The sequence below is a fragment of the Hyperolius riggenbachi genome, chromosome 6 (genome assembly GCF_040937935.1).
Source record: "Hyperolius riggenbachi isolate aHypRig1 chromosome 6, aHypRig1.pri, whole genome shotgun sequence".
Classification (NCBI taxonomy): Eukaryota; Metazoa; Chordata; class Amphibia; order Anura; family Hyperoliidae; genus Hyperolius; species Hyperolius riggenbachi.
This window is the reverse complement of record NC_090651.1, coordinates 344,909,876-344,934,747: the sequence shown is the minus strand read 5'-3', so window position 1 is coordinate 344,934,747 and position 24,872 is coordinate 344,909,876. Positions and strand designations below refer to the sequence as shown.

Genomic DNA, 24,872 nt, shown 5'->3' with positions numbered 1-24,872 from the left:
GCGTTTTGCGCTTTCCAGTAGGTTCCGGGCCTTAGGTGAGAATTTTATGGACAGTTTCCTAGCAACACAGTACTATTGCTATGGCTGCAGGGTAAATATCAATTTTTACTTTTGGAAACATTTTAGATGGCTGCTGATTGAAATATAAAGATCATTTTAAATACCTTTCAATTGAAAAAAGACGTGTGCCACACCGCTCTGTTTCTATGGTTATTTTCTTTTTCTGTTTAGCGACATGTTACAAATATGAAATGTCCCTTGAAGAAATCTAAATAGCGACTGTTGCTTACAACACAAGTACCCCTCGAAGGTACTTACAGTATATGAGACAGAATATGTTGATTCAATTCTCATTAAGGTAAATACTGAGATTAAAAAGGAAAAAAAAATATATGTAAACAAACCTGAGGAAGTGTTCTTTAGTTACCGCAATTAAAAGCATAGGGGGTGTTTAGAAAGCATTAATATACAATTATGGAGTACTTGTGAAAAATATATGTGTCAAGGGGTACTTGATGTTTCCTACATAGCAGTGGGTCGCCATTAATGCTATGTTTCCTATGGCGAATGCTGCAGGAATGTAAAAAAACAACAAATAAACAAACACTGCTTTAACCCCTACAATCCCGTGTTGGACTATGACTGTCATTGGCCTTTTCCAGCATAGGTGAATGGGCTGGTTCACACGGACGTCTGCCTGGCGTTCGGCGGTGTCGCGTTTGGGCTCTCAGCGGCTTCCTGTGGCTTCCAGTTGCGGTCTGAATTTTTCGTCCCCACAGAAGGGAATTAGCCTTTGGTTAACCGTCCCAGGACGCTGCGTGTGGCGTCCAAGGTCGCCTCGAACAGCAGGTAAAATCGGGATTGGAACGCCATGGACGCTGGTAAAAGCCCGGTACAAATGCTCCCATTCACTTGATAAGATGGTTTAACGCCGAGTCGCGAACGCTGGCAGTAAACGCAGGAATGGCTGCCGCTAGGTGGCGATGTTGCCAGAAGAAAATCACGCACAGACTAAGGGTCTGAGCGGTTCTGAGCGTTTTTTTAAAATGCTTGAGGATAGAAAACCGCTTGGGTAATGCGTTTCAATGGGCTGGTGCACACCAGAGCGGCTCGTTTTTCCCCAAAAACGCAAACTCGGGTCCTGCAGCATTTTTTTGATTTCTGAGGAGTTTCTGCCTCTATGTAAAGTATAGGAAAGTGGAAAACCGCTCTGAAAAACGCTAGATCAGAGCGGTTTTCCAAACGTTCTTGTTACAGAAGCTGTTCAGATACAGCTTTACTGTAACAAAATATAAAATCTGCTTCACAAAAACGCTCCAAAAAATGCTAGGCATGATTAAAAAAATCTCTAAACATTCCTAGGATCACTCTGAAAAACAGCTTCAAAAACCGATAGCGTTTGCGGATCCGCTAGTGGTTTTTGGTGTGGAACAAGAGTGCATGCACCCATCAAATTTTGATTTGTCAATAATTGGGCCACCTTTTTTTTATATACCTTTATCGTGTTTTATAGTGTGAATACAGTCTATGATAGGAACAAGCCCTTACTTAATACCTTTAAGGATTATATGTAGATATTTTTTAGCTCTGTATTATGCCTGAAGAGGAAACTTAGGTTTTGAAAGCTTGTAAGAGAACCCGAGGTGGGCAGATGGGACACTGAGGCATGTTGCATCGCCGCGCTATAGTCCCCCCGAGATCAACGACATTATTTGTTGCCATCTTGGAGGTAAACAAAGGGAGATGGATTCCCTGTTCAAAACTCCCACAAGGGGCAATCCTGCAGGGTTTCCGGAGCTGTCATTGGGCATCTCTCTCTCCCTGGCCACGCCCCCTGCCACTCCCCCACCTCCCTGCACACTATAAGATTCACACAGTCTCTCAGTGCAGCGTCGTGACCCAGAGGTCACCAAAGTGAAAGTGGGCCATTGCGACCCACAGGAGCGGCAGGGAGTGGCCGTTTTTGTGGCTGCCTGATCCGCTCAGCCCCCCTGAATCAGGTAGCCTATCTTTTTTTTTTTTTTTTAACCCATCTCAGACTTTCTTTAAAGTGTTCCAGAGATGGGAATAAAGAAAAAAATATACATACCTGGGGCTACCTCCAGCCCCCTCCAGGCTGATCGCTCCCTTGCCGTCCTACTCCGCCTCCAGGTTTGTCCGCAACTGTCCCCGGAAAATCCTCCAGTCGGGGGCAGTCGGCACAGTCCGGTCGCGTCCCCCTCGCGCTCATATTGCCGGGAGCATGCGCCTGGACCGCGCATGCACAGTTTGCCCTAGACAGAAGGACTTTCCGGGGGACAATTGAAGAAGAACCTGGAGGAAAGGAGGATGGCGGGGGAGCGATCAGGCTGGAGGGGGCTGGAGGAAGCCCCAGGTATGTATATTATTCCTGTCCTGTCACATCTCAGGTTTCATTTTAACCACTTTTCTTGTTTTAGACAAAAGTGCTCTGTGCCAATCACGAGGGAGTTCTGGGATGAAGTCCCGGAAAACCTAATCCTGGCCGTCTATGTTAAATCCACTTCAGATTGCCCTACGGAGATAATGCCATAATGTCACTGTAGAGATGGGAGGAGCAGAGGGGTAGTGATGGATGCTCTAGCACCTGCCCAAGTTTCTGATCTGCCAGGTACTTACCCTGCCCTCCTGGCTCACTGGCTGGCATGTGCTCTGGTGCCCCCTCCTTCTGCATTGCCTGGCCGCTGTGTTTCCTTTTCCTGCTCTGCAGAGGCTGACAAGCAGCGTGTCACTCGCGGTCACTCACAGCCTCAGCCTGGCCGCTGTGTTTCCTGCTCTGCAGAGGCTGACAGGCAGTGTGTCACTCATGGTCACTCACAGCCTCAGCCTGGCCGCTGTGTTTCCTGTTCTGCAGAGGCTGACAGCCAGCGTCACTCATGGCCTCAGCCTGGCGGCTGTGTTTCCTGTTCTGCAGAGGCTGACAGCCAGCGTGTCACTCATGGTCACTCACAGCCTCAGCCTGGCCGTGGTGTTTCCTGGTCTGCAGAGGCTGACAGCCAGCGTGTCACTCATGGTCACTCACAGCCTCAGCTTGGCCGCTGTGTTTCCTGTTCTGCAGAGGCTGACAGCCAGCGTCACTCACAGCCTCAGCCTGGCCGCTGTGTTTCCTGTTCTGCAGAGGCTGACAGCCAGCGTCACTCATGGCCTCAGCCTGGCGGATGTGTTTCCTGTTCTGCAGAGGCTGACAAGCAGCGTGTCACTCGCGGTCACTCACAGCCTCAGCCTGGCTGCTGTGTTTCCTGTTCTGCAGAGGCTGACAGCCAGCGTCACTCATGGCCTCAGCCTGGCGGCTGTGTTTCCTGTTCTGCAGAGGCTGACAGCCAGCGTGTCACTCACAGCCTCAGCCTGGCCGTGGTGTTTCCTGGTCTGCAGAGGCTGACAGCCAGCGTGTCACTCATGGTCACTCACAGCCTCAGCCTGGCCCGCTTAGTGAATTTGCCATAGCATTGACTCCATGCAATGTCCAGCAACCATACAAGCCTGCTGAAGGGACAGGGAAGCAGACAGTGTTACTCTATGGCAGCCGTGTCTCCCCCGCATCCCCTGAGCCTCACACTCCTCATCCCAGTCTCTACCTGCGATACATAGATATAGGAAGTGTTTCTAATGCTGAAGCCAGGATAATTACTTCAGAAGAGATTGATGACACTCGCTAATCAAACAGCTTTTACATTTACTTAGAGAAAAATAATTGTGTTCAGACACAGCATTTGTCGGTGTTTGAACCGTGTGTTTATGGTCACTAAAAAACGTTTTATTTATAAAACAATGGCAGTAATGTGTCAGTGACTTCCTCTTCCTGGGAGCTAGCAGCAGAGCAGTGCCTTCTGGGAGGGAGCTGTGGTTGAGCTGTGGTGGCATACTAACCCTTTGAGGATGGGAGGGGTGTGGCTCAGCTGTTACTCACCTTTTCTCCCATTGGGGGAAAGGGAAGTAGGAGGGGGACCTGGCCAGTGGAGAGGGGGTGTGGTTAGGACTGTACACTCCTCAGAGGTATTTTGTGGATTTTTTATGTTTTTTACTTACATAACTAGAGGGCAGTACAGTAGTTTAATACTATAATTTGAGATTGAACAAGGAATTTACAACACTCAAACTATGTGTACACAGATGTGAGGAGTCAAGTCTAAAGGGTCACACCAGATATTGCTTTGATTTATATTTTTTTCCCTGCTTATTCACTCTGTATGTTGTTAATCAAATGCTTTGGGTGATGAGTACTTATAGGTCCAAAATAATGTGCTTCGGTGTAGCCACAGGCAGGGGCGTAACAATAGGGGCTGCAGCCCCTGCACCCGCGGGGGAGAGCACAGGGCCGTTTGGGGGGGCAGAAGGGGTCGCAGCATTAGGAGAGCATGGCTGCACATCGGCAGGAAGGGAGGACACTCCCCCCCCTCCCCCCTCACTTCGGGTTCTCCCCTCAGCGCTCTCCCCTCCTGCAATTATTAGTGGCAGCAGACAGCGAGCAGGAACACATACCTTCCATGCCCCGGAGCTTCCGTTCTCTAAGTGTCTGACCCTACTTCCTGTTTAAACAGGAAGTAGCGTGAGGCACTTAGAGATCAGACCTCCCCGGTGGATTGAGGTATGTGTTCCTGCCGCCGCCCGCTGCCACTGATAATTGCAGGAGGGAACTGCACTGAGGGGAGAGCCCGAGGTGAGGGAGGGGGAGTGTCCCCCTCCCTACCGATGTGCGACCATGCTCTCTCCTCATGCTGCGACCCCTCCTTCTTCCCAGAAAAGGGTGGGGGGGGTGATGGGGGCCCATCCAAATGTTTGCAGGGGGACCCGGTGATTTCTAGTTACGCTTCTGGCCACAGGGGTTGCAGACACTGTGACCACACAAGAGCACCTGGTATTGCCTCCACATCCATCTCACTTCAGTTGTCCTTTAAGGCTTGAAAAAAAAAAATACAATAAAAAGGCTATAGAAAGAATTATTCGGTCTGTAGATGCATTTTGGTGCCTGCCTGGCAGGCGTTCCATCATACACACCTCACATGACTCCTCTATGAGCCGCTATCAGCGCAGATGTCAGAGGCGACCATCAGATGACATTGCAGGGAACACGATTACTCCGGTGACACATCGTTCCAGCGAAGGTCAGATTAGCCCTAACTGATGCAGGACTGTCAGCCTGCTCGTCTTCCAAGGGGTTAATGTCATTCCTCCAGCCAAGATTTATGGGTCTGACTATCAGTAATCATAACTGCATTATGATGTGTGTGCGGGCGGCAGATCAATCCTGACATGTGCGCACCACTATCTCCTATCAGAGAGCATTATCAGAGGAATACTTCCCAGAGGGCTGTGCTCCGAGGGCAGACAGGACTCTACACTCATATCATAGGCAGGCTGAGACTTATCAATGGAAGGATACCGCCCTTGACATACGTTATGTACAGTGTGGCCATACATCAGATCATCTCTCTATATACATTTCAGCAGCTGCACTGCACTGACATGCCTGCCATGACTCCTGTATCTTCCCTCATCACTGTATGTTTCACTCCCAGCTGGTACTGGGGTCATGGGAGTAATCCCTCTCAGCTGTGCGTACGTAGGGCCAGCATCCCTATGCCATTGGGAGGACACCTCCCCCCTGTGGAATGAATGTACCACTGCAGTAAATCCAGCAAAGCTGTAGAAGTGGAAGGCGATGTAACAAATTTTATTCACTGCTTTGTGAACCAATAAGGGAGAAAAAAACATAGAGCTTAAAGAGGAACTCCAGTGAGAATAATGTAATAAAAAAATGTGCTTAATTTTTACAATAATTTTGTATAAATGATTTAGTCAGTGTTTGTCCATTATAAAATATTTCCTCTCCCTGAGTTACATTCTGACATTTATCACCTGGTGACAGTTTTACTGCTGGCAGGTGATGTCACCTGCTTACTTTTTTTGGCAGTTGGAAATAGCTGTAAACAGCTATTTCCCACAATGCAGTGAGGTTCACAGACAGGAAACTGCCAGGACCATGGTCCTGACATCACACTGTGGGAGGGGTTTCACCACAACATTAGCCATACAGAGCCCCCTGATGATCTGTTTGAGAAAAGGAAAAGATTTCTCATGGGAAAGGGGGTATCAGCTACTGATTGGGATGAAGTTCATTTCTTGGTCACGGTTTCTCTTTAACCCTCCTGGTGATTCATTTTTTCTGCCAAATAGGCAGAAATCCATTTTTTTTGTTTGTTTTTGTTTCATGTAAAGCTACCAGAGTGGTAGCTACATGAAACGCCACTAGAGGGCGCATGTGTCCCTCTAGTGCAATCGTCGCCGACATCAATAGCAAACAGGGGAACGCGTATATAACGCGCTCCCCTGTTTGGCTTCTCCTGTCGCCATGGCGACGATCGGAATGACGTCATGGACCTCAGCTGACGTCAGACGCCTCCGATCCAGCCCATAGCGCTGCCTGGAACTCATTGGTCCGGGCAGCGCAGGGCTCTGGCGGGGGGGGTCCTATTCCTCTGCTGCGTGCGGGCGATCGCTGCAGAGCGGCGGCGATCAAGCCGTACGCGCGGCTAGCAAAGTGCTAACTGCGCGCACAGCACTTTAAATGGGGCAAATCGCCCCACCAGGGGCAGAGATATCCTCCTGCGCGGCATAGCCCGAGCTCAGCTCGGGCTTACCGCCAGGAGGGTTAAAGAGAATCTGTACTCTAATATACTTACACTAAAAAGCATACCATTCTATTCCTTATTTTCTCCTGTGCCCCTCTGTGCTGTTTCTGCCACTCTCTGCTGCAATCCTGGCTTGTAATTAACAGTTTTAGGCAGTGTTTACAAACAAACTAACCAGCTTGTAATAGGCTCACTTTAACAGAGTGTGTGAGTCATACAGAGCCTGCAGGGGCCTGCAGAGGTGTGTATCGCTTCTATCCAATCACAAGCAGCCCTGCACATTCCATACATTCAAGCCTTAGCCCCACAGACACGACAGAGGAAAAGAGATAAGATTTATTACAGAGAGTGCAATTAGGAAAGGCTGCAGTGAGCCAGAGCACATTAGAACAGGCATAGGAACTTATAGGATAGAAGAACTAAGGCTGAAAAATTTGTTACAGAGTCTCTTTAAGGCTACGTTCACAATGGTGCATTGTGGAAGCTTTGTAATGCGCCATTTCAGACTGCAATGCATCACTTATGTGACTTTCATTGTATGGTGGGTACGTTGTAGTATAACAAAACACAGGTATTCCCGGTCCGTGTGTGCAGCTGCATAAGAGACTGTACTGTAGACCCGAGGAAGCTGGCAGATCCCGCAAAACGCATTGTCCTTTCCTGTGTCTAATAAAATTGTTATTCTAAACCTCCTATCTAAGATTAGACTGTTTCATTACCCACGGTTATCCCTTGCACACCACATGGGGGCACCTCCCACTCATTTTGTGTACAGTTTTCTCCTCCCCGCAAGGATGTCCCCTGAGATAATTATCCAATGGTCTTTTTGCGACCAAACTTATCCTGAAGAGGATACCCAATAGCAACCCAGGTTTGTAAGTAGTATTTGCTTCACATATTATTTCATTGCCTGGAAATACTGCATTATGGGGCTCTCCTGGTGGTTTCTGTTTCCTTTTTCCTGAGGTTCATCACCAGAATTTCATCGACTGGACACCAGGGCTGTGGAGTTGGAGTCGGAGTTGAGGAGTCGGGGCAATTTTGGGCACCCGGAGTCGGATATTAGACTAAGGAGTCGGAGTCGGAGCCATTTTGGGTACCTGGAGTCGGAGTCGTGGTTTCATAAACTGAGGAGTCGGAGTTGGAGTCGGAGTCGTGGTTTCATAAACTGAGGAGTCGGAGTTGGAGTCGGAAGATTTTTGTCCCGACTCCACAGCCCTGCTGGACACCCCTCGTGCGGTATAACAGCATAGCACTCGCCAACCTTTGTTACCTCTCTACGTTCTCTAAAAACTCATTTGTTCCGACAAGCACATGGGCTATCTTAGGCCACTTCTCTTTGTCCTAAGACCAAATTGAACCCCTACTAGATATTCTAAAACACACTGCCTCTATATGTTTGTTGTATACTACCCCTCCTCTTGTCCCCCTCCCCCCCATTCCCTTTAGATTGTAAGCTCACAAGGGCAGGGCTCTCTCCCCCTTTTGTGTCTTGGAAATCATTATGCATTTTATTCATCATGTTACTTTTATCACTGTCATTACCAATTCTGAATTTTGTATTCTGTATGTTGTATCATTTTTGTATTTTGTCACTAATTATGTATTTTGTGTATTGGTGTACACCATTGTCTGTATTATTAGGTTGTTGTTTCTTACTTTGTACAGCGCCATGGAATATGTTGGCGCTTTATAAATCAATACTAATAATAGTACGTTGCGCTATACAGTGAGAATGAAGCAAATTTTTAATTGACCATATGCTTCTCTATATGCGCCGCAATGCTCGGATAAGGTGGTACCGCTGTCCCGATCCGTTAAGGTGCGCTCCTGCTGTCATGACGACGCCCCCTGTGAACATAGCCTGCCTTTTCACTGGGGTGCTGCGTCCATTTCCGGAACAGAATTCTCATCTAGGTCACTATAGCTGTGTCTTGTATGACTATGGGGATTCAGATGCGTTCTGGCGAAAAACTGCAGCACACATTATTTTTTTTTTTCCGTACACCATTCGGATACAGCCAATTGATTTGAACAGGCTGCGTTTCTGCATCCGAAACGGCATGCAGAAATCGGCATTCAGGTGTAGCTGAAACAGGGCCCTTATATTCTGGGTATCTTTTGCACCACACTGTACATTGTTGCCATGGTTACCAGAACATTTCTGGAAAAAAAGGCAAATACGACAAAGGCAGACTGAAGTTGATGGATTGCATTTAATGGTATGCATTTACAAAATGACTTGTATACTGATGATACTTAGATCTTTATACTAAAGTGGAATAATGCGTGGTTCACACATAAATATGTATGGTACTTCTTCGGTCTAGTCCTGTCCTGTCAGTTTTCTATCAGTTTCACCTGGCAGGATTGGAACTGTACACCTTTTATGTGTGAACACCCATAGAAAACCAATGCAAAACTGGCAGGACAGGACTGGACCGGAAATGTACACCTTGACTCTTTCACATTAGGCAACGTGTGCACAAACCCTATTTCGTGCACGCGTTACGTGACGTGGGAAGTTGCGGTGATTAGCGGCAGCAGTTCTAATTCACCCAACGGGAAAAGGCCAGCGCTGGACGATTAAAAGCTCTCGGGTGAGTCGAGTCAAAACGCTGCATTAGATGTGAAAGGTAAAATGAAAGTCTATGGACTTTCATTTTACCTTGGTTTACGCAATCTATTGCCGTTGCGTCAAAACGCAGAAAACCAGCTCAGATGTGAAACAGCCCTTATGTGTGAACTAAGCCATAGAAAATGTATACAAAAGTAATGCAAATCTGACAGGATAGGACTGGACACTTTTTATGTGTGAACCCGGCCTAACCTTTTAGGCTAGGTTCACAGTGTGCGATTGCGTTCCCTGAGCACAACGGAACAGTCAAGCACCGGCACATGTTATCCAGGTGTTGCATCGTATACATTGAAGTTTACAGTCAATGAAAATGATGCTTCACTGCAGCCGTTAACTCATGCTTTTTTCAGTAACACCAGGGCCGGATTTCTACTCTTTACCGCCCAAGGCCACGGTCAGCAGCCGCCCCACTTCAGTACAGGTAGGCAGATGAAACTTCCTTCTAGTGTAGGCAGCCAGGTGACCCGCTCCCCCACCTCCAGTACAGGTAGCCAAATAACTCTCCCCTCCTCCTCCAGTTTATATAGCCTGATGACTTCTCCCCTCCTTTTCTCTAGTATGAGAAGCCAGATGACCCATCACCCCTCAGTATAGCCTGCTGCCCATCCACCCTTGATCCTGTGGTGCCCTAGGCCATGGCCTATGAGGCCTTGGCTTAAATCCGGCCCTGGGTAACACACTGGATACAGTGTGTCACCATGCCGCATACTGTACAGGGCCGGGCCGAGGCATAGGCTGGAGAGGCTCCAGCCTCAGGGCGCAGTGTAGGAGGGGGCGCACAATTCATTCAGCTGTCATTCCTAATTGTGTATGAAGCAGAAATAAATAAGAAAAGGAGATACATAGCAGTGACTGCAAGCCAGATAACTAGATATTAAGGTGTTGGGGAGGTTGTGGGCCCTGTGGCCCTCTTAGTCTAATAGCAATCAGTGTGTGATAGCTGAGGTGGAAGGGATGGAGGGGCACACTTTGGTGTCTCAGCCTTGGGTGCTGGAGGACCTTCTCCCTGCTCTGCGCATACAGTTATACTGAAACATTATTATTTTGTGTGGTCCCAGTCTTGCGCACCACCAGATCATGCTTAAAGAAAATCTGTAACATCAAAAATTCCCCTGGGGGTACTCACCTCGGGAGGGGGAAGCCTCAGGATCCTAATGAGGCTTCCTACGCCGTCCTCTGTCCCACGGGGGTCTCGCTGCAGCCCTCAGTACAGCGGCGATGTAAATATTTACCTTCCTGGGAGGGAGGCACTAGTGTATGGGAGTGAGACGCCTTCCCATCATCAAGCGCCTGTAGGCACGTGCCTACAGTGCCTTATGGTAAATGCAGCCCTGGCCCCGGTAACAGGCTCAGTCGATGCCAGTCTGGGTCTATTGCGCACACACAGACCTCCCGCGGTTGCGCAGTAGACCCTGATTGAAGTCACTGAGCCTGTTACCGGGGCTCACCACGGCTAAACGGCAGACCACGGGAGGACGGCGTGGGACTTAGACATGTTTATGGGGCGGGAGGAAGCCCCAGGTAAGTATCAGAGCTTTACTTTAGTTCATCTCTGAGTCTCCTTGAAGTGGCCATACGATTATCAATTTTTCCCCTCAGTAGGATTAGATTGTGAGCTCCTCTGAGGACAGTCAGTGACATGACTAAAGGTAGCCATACACTGGTCGATTTGCCATCAGATTCGACCAACAGATAGATCCCTCTCTGATCGAATCTGATCAGAGAGGGATCATAGTTACATAGTTACATAGTTACATAGTTATTTTGGTTGAAAAAAGACATACGTCCATCGAGTTCAACCAGTATAAAGTACAACACCAGCCTGCTCCCTCACATATCCCTGTTGATCCAGAGGAAGGCGAAAAAACCCTTACAAGGCATGGTCCAATTAGCCCCTAAAGGGAAAAATTCCTTCCCGACTCCAGATGGCAATCAGATAAAATCCCTGGATCAACATCATTAGGCATTACCTAGTAATTGTAGCCATGGATGTCTTTCAACGCAAGGAAAGCATCTAAGCCCCCTTTAAATGCAGGTATAGAGTTTGCCATAACGACTTCCTGTGGCAATGCATTCCACATCTTAATCACTTACTGTAAAGAACCCTTTCCTAAATAAATGGCTAAAACGTTTTTCCTCCATGCGCAGATCATGTCCTCTAGTCCTTTGAGAAGGCCTAGGGACAAAAAGCTCATCCGCCAAGGTATTATATTGCCCTCTGATGTATTTATACATGTTAATTAGATCCCCTCTAAGGCGTCTTTTCTCTAGACTAAATAAACCCAGTTTATCTAACCTTTCTTGGTAAGCGAGACCTTCCATCCCACGCATCAATTTTGTTGCTCGTCTCTGCACCTGCTCTAAAACTGCAATATCTTTTTTGTAATGTGGTGCCCAGAACTGAATTCCATATTCCAGATGTGGGGATCGTATGACTGCCTTTACTGCAAACAGATTGTGAATCGATTCCAGCCTGAAACCGTTCACAATCTGTGGTGGTGGTGGTGCTGCCGCCGCTCCGCCGGCGCGACTCCCCAGGTCTCCGCTGTCTTCTTCTCCGCTCTGGTCTAGTCTCCGGGTCCGGTAGGCTTCACTTCTTCCTGTCTGGGGGAAGTTTAAACAGTAGAGCGCCCTCTACTGTTTAAACTTCCTGCCGGGACAGAAAGAAGTGAGGCCGGACCCGGAGACCAGCGCAGAGAAGAAGATGACAGCGGAGACCTGGGGAGTCGCGCCGGCGGAGCAGGTAATGTATTGCAGCTGTACTGCGTCGGTCGTCGAGCACTCGAACGCCGCTAGCGACGCGCTCCCTACCCGCGGGCAATCAACGGTAATTTCCCGCAACGGAGCGATCGACGGGACCGATCTATTTCGGGACGAAATAGATCGAAATTTAGCGTTAACGTTAACGATTTGACAGCAGATTCGATCCCAGTGATCGAATCTGCTGTCGATCGGCGGGGAATCGGCCTAGTGTATGGCCAGCTTAAGTACTCTGCACAGTGGTGCAGAAGATGTCAGCGCTATATAAATACATAATAATAATGATAATATGGTAGGACTTTAGGCTATGACTATGGTCGGATTAGACTGTGAGCTCCTCTGAGGACAGTCAGTGACATGACTATGGATTGTATAAAGCATTGCAGAAGATATCAGCTCTATATAAATACACATTGATAATAATAATGGTAACCTTGCACTATTTTCACTAGCAGCAATCAGGCCCTCTAGCACATGGCCATTGGCTGTTGGCTCCGGGCTCAGCTGTCCTTTGAAGCTCTTCAGATATCTGCAGTATCGGGGTGAACTGGATTCATTCCATTGCTCTCCAGTAAGAGTCCATTAATCAGATAATTTCCCCGGCCCCCTTGTCCTTGAAGCCGCAGCCGAGCGATTGTGTTCAGCAATGAAAGGCTTCAGCAATCCTCCAGAGGTTCTCCTCCAACAAGGAAATAATGGGTCTATTGGAAGAAAGACTTCACGCCCGGCGCTATAACAGGACACCGTCCAGCTGTGATTCCGTGTTCTGTATGAAAGGAGAGAGATATGACATCTAGAAAGCAATATATTTATGCTTCAAACACTGCCAGCCCTGATATGTGTGTCATTGAAGAGTCTTTGTAGCCTTTGTTAACCTCCTATTACCCGACACGCGGACTCTCACATACTTTACTGGCAAAGCAGTTCACACATAGAAACTTGAAAGGTGACCTATTAAATATCAGTCCAGGGTTCTTTTTTTTTTTAAGGTCTGAATTTTTTTTCTGGCAGACTGCTGCGCTCAGGACAGATTTACATAAATGGACCACAAAAATGTGTAAGGTCCATCTCCAGGCAGATCTGAGAACACCATCTAATAACTCAGGAATCAGAGTTTTCAAATGCTGCCTTTTTTTGTGTGGAATGAGGTTCCTGTCGCTAAAAATCCTTTTTTAAAAATTGTCAGTCATGTGACCACAAGCGGCAGGCTTCAGAAATTCTGTTTCAGGCTGTGGGGTAACCGGCCTGATGCTGCACTGCACACAGACTCCATGCTTTGCTTTCTTTCTGGAACACATGCGGTTCTCTTTTTTTTCTGCTCTCTGAGTAAACTTTATTTACCACTTCCTGGTTAACAAACAAACGACATTGTCACATGACTCTAGATCAGTGGATAAGCTGATAAGGGCATATAAATCATCACATATCTTAGAGGAAACCTGAGATGGGGCAGGAGAAAAAAATTATACAAACGCGGGGCTTCCTCCAGCCCCCTTAAGGCTGATCACTCCCTTGCCGTCCTCCGCTGCCACCTGGATCTTCCACAATCTGCCCCGGTCTGGGGGGTACTGCACATGCGTGGCCGCGTGGGTGCCCCCACTGCGCTCCCATCGTACTACTGCGAAGGCACAGAGCACTTCCGGCTATGGGATTGTGCGTGGCCGGCCTGCACTGACTAGTCCATCTTCTCATGGGGCTTTCTCCGGATTTTCTTTGTTTTGAAAAGCATTTCCTGAACGGATATGGCTTACAGATTTTTTAAGCATCGTCCCTACCACGCGCCTAATCACGCCCCAACACATCCCTAGTCACACATACCACAAAGATTTCATTAGAAAAACATGTTGTTTTATAATTCAAACCGCACTGGTCCTTTCTATCCTGCATCATTTTCCTTCATATTAACATTTGAAAATAAGAAATATAAAAGGATGGGAAAAAAGTCAGTTAAACACATTTTCAGTAGAAAAATACATATATTTACACAGATCTGTACATCAGCACTGAAAGAGAGACAAATGAGGAGGAAAGAGGGACAGGGTTTCCAAGGAGGGACAGTCCCTCCAATAGAGGGACAGTTGGGAGCTATGAATACAGTAGAATAGCTATACAGGGTATCCCCTACATGAGAAAACTGACTTGCAGTTCACAAGAAGTGATAAGCAGTTGCAGGAACACGATCTGCTTACAGGAAACAACTGAAACAGTGGAGGTCTGAATTCTCTATGGACCGGTGCTCAGCAATAGACCAGCAATACAGTTTTGAACCTGAAAGGTGTAACTGGGCTTTAAAGCGAACCTAAAATGAAGAAAAAAAAAGTTTAACTTACCTTGGGCTTCTACCAGCCCCCTGCAGCTGCCCTGTGCCCGCGCCAGCACTGAGCGATCCTTCGGGTTCACCGCCAGGACCCTCTGTCATTTGGATGTGTGCCCCCTGGTCTGCCCCCCTTCTAATCGCGCTCCCATGGGTAGGAGCACTCTGCGCATGCGCAGTAAGAAAATAATCTCAGCTGCGCATGCGCAGAATGCTCCCGGCATGCGCAGTGGCCGTCGCCATCAGATGGTCGCTGCGAGAGACCGGAGGATCACTTAGTGACATTGTGGGCACAGGGTGGCTGCAGGGGGCTGGTAGAAACCCCGGGGAAGCTAAACTCATTTTTTTACTTCAGTTCAGGTTCCTTCCCCACATTAGGAAAAGATGCTTTCCTGGTCTTCTATAGACAGTCAGCTGCCAAAATTATCTTTCTGTGTTGAAAATCCTTCAAAACTTGGTGTCAGTTAAAGTGAACCAGATACAAAGCACCCTGATGTATTTACCATATATATCAGTGAGGACATTAGAGAAAACACCTACCCTGCTCTCTGTTTCATTCTTAATTGTTCAGCTTGCTTCTTATCAGCCCCAATAAAATCCCCGACTGAGCATATTCAGTATGGCTTTGCTCAGGAATCATTATAGCGGAGACTGCCTTCTCTGATGTCTTTTTAAGCCCAAGCCTGCCCCTTGTGTCTCTGCTCAGGAATCATTATAGCTGAGTCATTAAAGCAAAGCCAGACTGAATACTCAGTCGGGGATTTTATCAGGGCTGCTAACAAGCAAGCTGAGCAGTGAAGAATGAAACAGAGAGCAGGGTAGGTGTTTTCTCTAATGTTCCCACTGATATTTATGGTAAAATACATGAGGGTGCTTCGTCTCTGGTTCACTTTAAATAATAAACCACTTTAAAATGCTTTGATGACGCCGGTTTCCAGAGAGGGCAGTTTAAGAGAAGCCAGGCAAACTTCTGTGTCTGAAAAGCCCGTATATTTAAATGTACAATTTGCCCTGTTGTTTATGGGTAGTGTTTGCTTGGCTGTGTGTTTAATAAGCCCCCTGCAGTCTTTTTATCCTAATACGCGTTTAGGCTGCAGTAGGCGTCCGTGAGAATGCCTGCCAAAAACTTAAACAAAATGCCGTATTTAGGGGCTTGGCAGGAAGTTTTATAAGCGCTTGGCAGGTATTTTCAGTAAGGAACAGAATACACCTCTGTGCTAACCTTCCTCTAACATTTTATGGGCTGCAGCAAACACTAGGAAAATGCAATACAAATGTGATATAAATGCTTATTCGAATGCCAAGAAAACGCTGGTAATGTTTTTTTTCATGGCTTCTAAGATGAATGACAGTGTGAACAAAACTTTTAAGTACCTGGTCAGGAGCCCAATCATTGCTGTAGGCTGGAATCTGCTCCGAGAAGATCACATAATGTACACACGCCAAATCTGAGGCAAGAATCAGAATGGTTGGCGACGTGACACTGATACAGCCATAAATATCTCTGTTAGAAGAATGGCTGCTGATTTTTTTTTATTATCAGGCAATCTGTCACAGAAGGAGGGAAATAAAGGGGTTGAGGGACAGGAAGGCTTTTTGGTGTGCGCCGCATAGCGCCCAAGCTTGGGACCGCTATAGTGGTAATGCTATATAGTCCGTGCCCCACACATAGGTTATTCAGGGATCCGGCGACTGCCGACCCCAATTTACTTCTCCTCCGTGTTGCTACGACTCGGAGGGGGAATAGTATTTAGCCATAGCTCCCACCTGTCCCTCTTTTGGAGGGACAGTCCCTCTTTGGGAGCCCTGTCCCTCTTTCCTCCTCATTTGTCCCTCTTTCAGGACTTTGTCCCTCTTTCTATGTAAATGTATATATTTCTCTACTAAATTGACTCTAAACTTTATTCCCATCCTTTAAATTGATATATTACTAATTTTAAAACATTACTATGAAGGAAAATGAACCAGGATAGAAAATACCAATGTGGTTTGAATTATAAAACAACATATGTTTCTTATGAAGTCTTTATGGTATGCGTGACTAGTGGCTGGATGGTGTAATGGTTAAGCGCTCAGCCTCTGACACAGGAGACCTGGGTTTGAATCTCGGCTCTGTCTGTTCAGTAAGCCAGCACCTATTCAGTAGGAGACCTTAGGCAAGTCTCCCTAACACTGCTACTGCCTATAGAGCGTGCCCTAGTGGCTGCAGCTCTGGTGCTTTGAGTCCGCCAGAAGAAAAGCGCGATATAAATGTTATTTGTCTTGTCTTGTCTTGACTAGGGGTGTGATGGGGGCGTGATCAGGGGTGTGGCTTAAGTGTCCCTTTTTCTCATCTCAAAAAGTTGGGAGGTATGATTTAGCACCACCCGAATCTGTGCGGCAGAAGCGCGAGCCGTCATTTGGCTCACCCTGCACCAGAAAGCCCTGCGCCGAGGTGCCATGTATGCTGAGGGACAAGCTTCTGAGCGCATCCAAGATTTTTGGGTGATGTTCAGAGGACTACATTGGGAACATGGCACCTGGGTTAAACACAACTAAAATTACAAAGGAGAGGTGGCTGACCTAAAAAATGACAGCTTCATATAACAATGACATTTATTATGTACTGGCAACATGTTTCGTGGGTCTGAGCCCGCTTCCTCAGGCCAATTGTAGTGCCAGAACACTGAATTTAGGTAAGCAGAGCAACACCTCTCAATACATTATTGGCCTAGGCCTTCCGTGCATATGTAGACTCCACCAGATAGCAGACATAGAAATCAAGAGGGTAGCTATAGCCATAGCAGTCATAGCAACTGCTACGGGTCCCTGGATCAGAGCGGGCTACTAGTATTCACTATTAACTTTCTTGTGTTCCTCCACCTTATGAATTTGTCTAAGTACCCATGGACTATATGCAGTGTAGATTGCATGTGAATTTATATTGCCCAATTAACTCATATCCATAAGGTAGGGGCAGGTGGCATTACTCAAAAATGCCTTATGGCCCCATAAAAGTTTTTTGCTATACAATACAATACAATAACATTTCTAGAGCGCTTTTCTCCCATAGGACTCAAAGCGCTTAGGCTCTCTCAGATTCAGTAATTAGTAGGATGAAGTATTCACACAACAAAAGTTATAATTCTGCAAATGCCAAACTGAACAGGTGGGTTTTCAGTCTGGATTTAAACACGGCCAGGGATGGAGCTGTCCTGATCTGTTGAGGTAGGGAGTTCCAAAACGTAGGGGCAGCATAAGGCACTGGGACCAAAAGTTTCCAAGTGGACTCTGGGTATGACTAGATTATTAGAACCTGTTGATCTGAGAATGCGGGGATTGCTACGCAGCTGCAACATATCTTTCATGTATCCAGGGCCCAGATTATTCAGGGATTTAAATGTCAGTAGGCCGATCTTGAATAGAACCCTCCATTCTATAGGTAGCCAGTGAAGGGAGTGCAGGACTGGCGTTATGTGGCAGTGACGGGGTTGGTTGGTTAGCAGTCTGGCAGCAGCTATGGAGCCCCTTAATCTCTAGCTGCGCCATCTGATGGAAATGACCGCGTCTGAAAAGTAAAATAATAATTGCATTCTTTTACTAACATTTAGCACGTTTTATGCAATTGGTGTTACATTTTTTAACCCAGGTCCACTTGAAGTGGTAAAGTCTCCATAACCCAACATACAGATCTAACACTCTCTCTCTTCTTCCTCCAGCTGCTCTATCGATGATCAAGTGACACGAGTGGCCTGGCTGAACAGATCCAACATCCTGTACGCCGGAAACGACAAGTGGTCTATAGACCCCCGAGTGCGATTACTCAACTACAACAAGACGGAGTTCAGCATCATGATCACCAGCCTGGATGTGGCCGATGAGGGTCTCTACACCTGCTCCTACCAGACACAGGACAAGCCCCACACCACCCAGGCCTATCTCATCGTCCAAGGTGAGACCTCCATCACCACCCCTTAGATAAACTCCGGAACTTCCACTTCTTATGGGGCCTTTTGGTTGTTATTATGAAAACAAGCTTTTTTTGTCTGCATTTATTTTTCAACAGAAAAGGTACCAACATATACATTGCTGTTATTCCTTTTAATTGATTATTAAGGCCCCTTTTACACTAACAGGGTAAACCTGAGTTGCATTACCCTATTTTGCCGCAAGGGGCTGCATAATCAATGAAAGTCTATGGAGACTTTCACACTTATTGCAGTCCGTAGTGTCCAATGCAATGCAAGGGCAACAGCATGTTACCGCAAGCACTGTGCTTAACGCACTGCGTTTGGGGTCATGTAATTCTATGGGCGAAGCAGAGAGCAGATCGTCACGCCAACCGATGGGAATCCCAGTGGCATACTTCCTGCCCAGCAGGAACTACATCACTGAGTGTGGGGGGGGGGACCTATACATATGACCCTGTCTGCGCACTCTGCCGTAGGGTCATATGTTTGTCAGTTTTTGCATTGCGGTGGCATGCGGCAGGAGAATCGCATTCCCCCGCAATGCAAAAAAATAAGTGTAAAACCGTCATTCAGTGGAGTAGCAATAGGGGTTGCAGAGGTAGCTACTGCATTGGGGCCCTCCCTCAACCACAGTATTCGCTCTTTATTGGTCCTGTGCTTATAATATTCACTTCTATAGATACTTTGAATAGTAGTGATCATTAACACACAGTTTCCCCATCCCCTTCTTGCACCTCCGACACTGCAGTTGTTCTTGATTGGTTTTGGTGCTCCGCATCAATTGTTATATATATATAGTGCTTGGGGGAGTTGGACCCCAATGTAAAGCTTGCACTGAAGCCCACAGCCTCTAGCTACACCACTGCAGTCATTAATCCAAACACACTGGAGTAATACATTACTGTGTGATCGGCGATGGAAAGTTACCGAAGCCTCACGTTCTCAAACCATCTTCCAATCATGTCTGCATGTCTGGAATAGAAAACCACAAGGAGAGCGTCATGCTTTGCTGAGCGGTCTTGTGTACAAGGCCATTTGGCTCAGTACTCCCTCCAGATCCTTCTCTCCAGGTCTTATCTATTTAAGTGTACCTGTTAGGACAAAAACTGCTTCCCCCATCCTCCTCCTCCACCAGGGCATTCCAGCGATGTCCCCTCCGCTAACCCGTTGATAGCGCATGCACAATAGAACCTACCCAATCTGGCTAGACTTTTTCTGCCCAACTTGAGACTATACTGGTGCAAGGAAAGAGTGCTAATCACTGAGGATGGTCAATCAGATGTAAATCATTTTGAGCTAATGCAAGGTTGTGGGTGCCCTGTCTTTGCCAGCTGCCGGGTCCCCATTCGGGTACATCAATACCTAGGATTAGATTCTGGTCTGAAAACCCACAAGAGGGGCCAAGAACCTGAATGTCTAATTCAAAACCAGACCATAGAAACCCGGTACAGATATGAAAAACTAATTGCTGGATGAGGGTGACAAGCTGTCATCACCTCTGCAGATCAACAGGATCTAGATAACATATCATATACAGGGTCGGATTTACCATAAGGCACTGTAGGCATGTGCCTACAGGCACATGATGATGAAAAGGTGGTTCTAAGCGCTGACGTTCATTCACGTCCGCGCTTAGAACCGCTCCAGACGCGATCGTGCGCACCCGGAGGGGGAGATTAAGCTGTCATATGACAGCTGACATCTCCCCCGTGTGATCAGCAGCCATCGCGTATGGCTGCTGATCACGTGATCACTACGATCACCGTCGGATCGTAGTGATCACTTTGACAGCGGCGGCGGCAGGGGGGAAAAGAAGAGGATCCACTCACCTCCCTGCTGTTCCAGCGACGATCGGCGCCCCCCTCCGCTCTGGCCGGCATCTCTGCTCCGTCTGACGTCAGTGCCGGGTCCCGGCTTGATGACGTCATCAAGCCGCGACCCGACCTGAGCGTCATTTGGAGCGGAGATGCCGGCTGGAGAAGAGGTGGCTTCTGCGGCTCATTGCTGGAGCCTGGAAGGTGAGTGATTGCTTCCAGCTACAGGGGGGACACCTGCCTCCATGGGGGACACACAGCCCAGCACACCACAGACGGGATCCGGCCGCCCGACCCCCCCCCCCCCCCCCAAACACTCGCACCCCCCTCCACCGCAAAATGCCCTGGGTTAGGCGGCCGGTCCCGAAGTGGTTAAGTAGCAAATCGAGCATTATGCCTTTTGCTGTGCTTTATCCCCCGCCACACTCCAAGGATATTACTAAGGAGAGCCAAGTGTCATTTAGTGACTCCGCTTAGTAATTTCATCCACTCCAACCTCCCAAGCATTGGTCGAGATTTACTTACGGCATCTCTGGCGGAGGATCTCGGCAGCCATCAGAGTCTATGCTGTGATTTGGTGCCCATTTCATGGTCTCTGGGCCCAGTGGAGTGAATTTCCTGTTAATAGCCTCCTTCATCTAACATACTCTACCCTTCTCTTCGTAACCTTTCCATCTAATATTCCCCCCAGTGTTGCTCGGATACCTCATTATCCTATTCGAGTTTGGTCGAATTCGGATAGTAAACTATCCGAATTCACTCGAAGTTCAATATTCGAGTTAATCGAATATCCGATTCGACCTCGGATATCCGACGTCACTATCCGAGTCTGTATTCGAGTAAAATATTCGAGCTGGCCTTAAATAGCTTGTAAAACTTGTATTGGAGGTCAATGATGCATGAAACCACCTTTTTTATGAAGAAAAACATCAAGTGATTGTGTGGTGATGTAGTAGTTATAAAAAAGGTATCAAAAATAGTAAATTAACTTCATGAAAAGTGTTTGCATGAGAAGGTGTGTCCAAAATGGTTGTTGGAAGCAGGGGCTTTTCTAGGGTCCTTGGAGATCGGGGGGCACTTGTGGGCACCAGGCAGGGAGGTATCTGCGGCGCGCGTAGCATGCCGTGGCAAAAATGGGCGTGACCATGGGGTGAGTGGGCGTGGCCATGGGTGGGACCAAATGTACATGAACTTAGCAGCGGTGTAAGCTACAGATAACGGGCCTGCCCATCGAAATATTGGATGGAGCCCCCTGTCCTTTATTTAGATAATTTACAATCAGTATAGGCATAGATCAAAGATGTATACGCACATACAATTTTGATTGGTCAATCACTGACCCCCAATTTTACCACCCCCGTGCAGTAAGTGGGCCAACAGACAATGAATTTTATGAACAGAGCTAAAATTGGCTAATCAAAATTGTATGTGTGTACCAGGCTTTACAGCTAATACTGTCCATACTGAAAGTAGCAGGGATCAGCATACAATATAGCTGGTTTACAATCAGTAAAGGCACAGAGTAACACCTTACACTGTACACACTGGAGGTAAATCAGCACACAGTGCAGGCACTAGAGAACAGCGTATACTGTACATACTGTAGGCAGCAGAATTCAGCACACTGCAGCTAGCGTGCCAAAAATATGAGGATCACGTTGTGCGGCGTGCTTATCGCGCCGCACCGAAAAATGGGTGGGCCATGGACCAGAATATAGGTGTGGTAACGGCCGGGTGGAGACAAATTTACATGAACCTAGCAATGGTGGGACATCAGATTAGGACAGTGGTGGCGAACCTTTTGGAGGCCGAGTGCCCAAACTGCAACCCAAAAGTCACTTATCTATCGCAAAGTGGCAACAGCAATTTAAACTAAATACTGTACAAACGTTTTAACTCATACATGAACATTATGGAAAATCCAAGTTGAAAATAAACTGTGAAGATAAACAATTTCATCCATCCTACTCCTGAAAAATGTATTCAATTTTTTAGAACCTCCCAGTTTTATTTTCTGTTTTAAAAAGCTAAAAAAGTAGGTTTAATGCTATTGTCTCATATGATAAGGATTCAGCTTTTCCCATAGTCTCGCAGTTAGCAATCATGTGACCCCCAACAAGACAAATTCAGCAATCATGAAGCCCCCAACAAATCATGAGGCCCCCAACAAGACAAATTCAGCAATCATGAGGCCCCCAACAAATCATAAGGCTCCCAACAAGACAAATTCAGCAGTCATGAGGCACATAAATAGACAGCAATTCACATAAATAGGCAGAATGCCCCCTTAATATGGTAGCCTCCCAAGTTAGGTAGTGAGTGACAGGGACCCCCAGGTTAGCTAGTGAGTGACAGGCGCCTCCAGTTAGGTAGTGAGTGACAGGGACCCCGATAGTGAGTGCCAGGGAGCCCCTTCAGGCAGTGAGTGAGTGCCAGGGAGCCCCTTCAGGCAGTGAGTGAGTGACAGGGAGGCCCTTCAGGTAGTGAGTGAGTGACAGGGAGGCCCTTCAGGTAGTGAGTGAGTGACAGGGAGGCCCTTCAGGCAGTGAGTGAGTGCCAGGGAGGCCCCTTTAGGCAGTGAGTGAGTGCCAGGGAGGCCCATTTAGGCAGTGAGTGAGTGCCAGGGAGGCCCCTTTAGGCAGTGAGTGAGTGCCAGGGAGGCCCCTTTAGGCAGTGAGTGAGTGCCAGGGAGGCCCCTTTAGGCAGTGAGTGAGTGCCAGGGAGGCCCCTTTAGGCAGTGAGTGAGTGCCAGGGAGGACCCTTTAGGCAGTGAGTGAGTGCCAGGGAGGCCCATTTAGGCAGTGAGTGAGTGCCAGGGAGGCCCCTTTAGGCAGTGAGTGAGTGCCAGGGAGGCCCCTTTAGGCAGTGAGTGAGTGCCAGGGAGGCCCCTTTAGGCAGTGAGTGAGTGCCAGGGAGGCCCCTTTAGGCAGTGAGTGAGTGCCAGGGAGGCCCCTTTAGGCAGTGAGTGAGTGCCAGGGAGGCCCTTCAGGCAGTGAGTGAGTGCCAGGGAGGCCATTCAGGCAGTGAGTGAGTGCCAGGGAGGCCCTTCAGGCAGTGAGTGAGTGCCAGGGAGGCCCTTCAGGCAGTGAGTGAGTGCCAGGGAGGCCCTTCAGGCAGTGAGTGAGTGCCAGGGAGGCCCTTCAGGCAGTGAGTGAGTGCCAGGGAGGCCCTTTAGGCAGTGAGGGAGTGCCAGGGAGGCCCTTCAGGCAGTGAGCGAGTGCCAGGGAGGCCCTTCAGGCAGTGAGTGAGTGCCAGGGAGCCCCTTCAGGCAGTGAGCGAGTGCTAGGGAGCCCCTTCAGGCAGTGAGCGAGTGCCAGGGAGCCCCTTCAGGCAGTGAGTGAGTGCCATGGAGCCCCTTCAGGCAGTAAGTGAGTGCCAGGGAGCCCCTTCAGGCAGTGAGTGAGTGCCAGGGAGCCCCTTCAGGCAGTGAGTGAGTGCCAGGGAGCCCCTTCAGGCAGTGAGTGAGTGCCAGGGAGCCCCTTCAGGCAGTGAGTGAGTGCCAGGGAGCCCCTTCAGGCAGTGAGTGAGTGCCAGGCAGGCCCTTCAGGCAGTGAGTGAGTGCCAGGGAGGCCCTTCAGGTAGTGAGTGAGTGCCAGGGAGCCCCTTCAGGCAGTGAGTGAGTGCCAGGGAGGCCCTTCAGGCAGTGAGTGAGTGCCAGGGAGGCCCTTCAGGTAGTGAGTGAGTGCCAGGGAGCCCCTTCAGGCAGTGAGTGAGTGACAGAGAGCCCTTTAGGTAGTGAGTGAGTGCCAGGGAGGCCCTTCAGGTAGTGAGTGAGTGCCAGGGAGCCCCTTTAGGCAGTGAGTGAGTGACAGGGAGGCCCTTCAGGTAGTGAGTGAGTGCCAGGGAGCCCCTTTAGGCAGTTAGTGAGTGCCAGGGAGCCCCTTTAGGGAGTGAGTGAGTGACAGGGAGCCCCTTTTGGGAGTGAGTGAGTGACAGGGAGCCCCTTTAGGGAGTGAGTGCCAGGGAGCCCCTTTAGGGAGTGATTGCCAGGGAGCCCCTTTAGGGAGTGAGTGCCAGGGAGCCCCTTTAGGGAGTGAGTGAGTGACAGGGAGCCTCTTTAGGGAGTGAGTGAGTGACAGGGAGCCCCTTTAGGGAGTGAGGCAGGAAGGGTGCCAGGACTGAGCACACCTGCTGCATGTGCCCCCAGTCCTCCGTGGAGATGATGGACGGGAGGTTGGTGGCGGCATGCCCAGTTGCAGTGATGGAGGCAACTGTTGCTCGTGCAAGGTACTGGCTGACAGCCTGCCTCTGTTAAACCAGACGCTCCAACATCGCCAGGGTAGAGTTCCAGCGAGTTGGAACATCGATCATGAGCCGGTGCTGTGGCAGGTGCAGCTCCTTCTGCACCTCTTCCAGGCTCGCTACGGCTGCAGGCGAGTGCCAGAAATGACGCACGACCTTCCTTGCCGCCTCAAGGAGTCGGTCCATCCCCTGGTAGGTCCGCAGGAACTTTTAGACTACCAGGTTCAGGACATGCGCCAGGCAGGGGATGTGGGTCAGGTCTCCCCTGCTGATTGCAGCAACCAGGTTTGCCCCATTGTCGGAGACCACCTCTCCGACTCTGAGGCCTCTGGGGGTCAGCCAATTCCTCTCTTGCTCTCGGAGTTTGGCCAGGACATGGTTCGCCGTCAGTTTGGTCTTCCCCAGGCTGACCAATTCCAGTAGCGCTTGGCAGTGGCGGGGCTTCACGCTGCTGCTGAGGTGGGGGGTTTGGGCTGGTGTGCCGGAGGATGGAAGCGGATCAGAGGA

The 24,872-nt window shown here is 48.6% G+C and overlaps 1 protein-coding gene across 2 annotated transcripts in view; it reads left to right on the top strand.

Annotated features, from left to right (window-relative positions):
* The window catches only part of IGLON5 (IgLON family member 5), a 677,528-nt gene that overhangs the window by 538,456 nt on the left and 114,200 nt on the right, over positions 1–24,872 (top strand). For both annotated transcript variants that reach the window (XM_068241536.1, XM_068241537.1), the window contains exon 3: positions 18,058–18,290. In XM_068241536.1, coding sequence (XP_068097637.1) covers positions 18,058–18,290 — 233 coding nt within the window. The remainder of the gene's footprint in view (positions 1–18,057; positions 18,291–24,872) is intronic.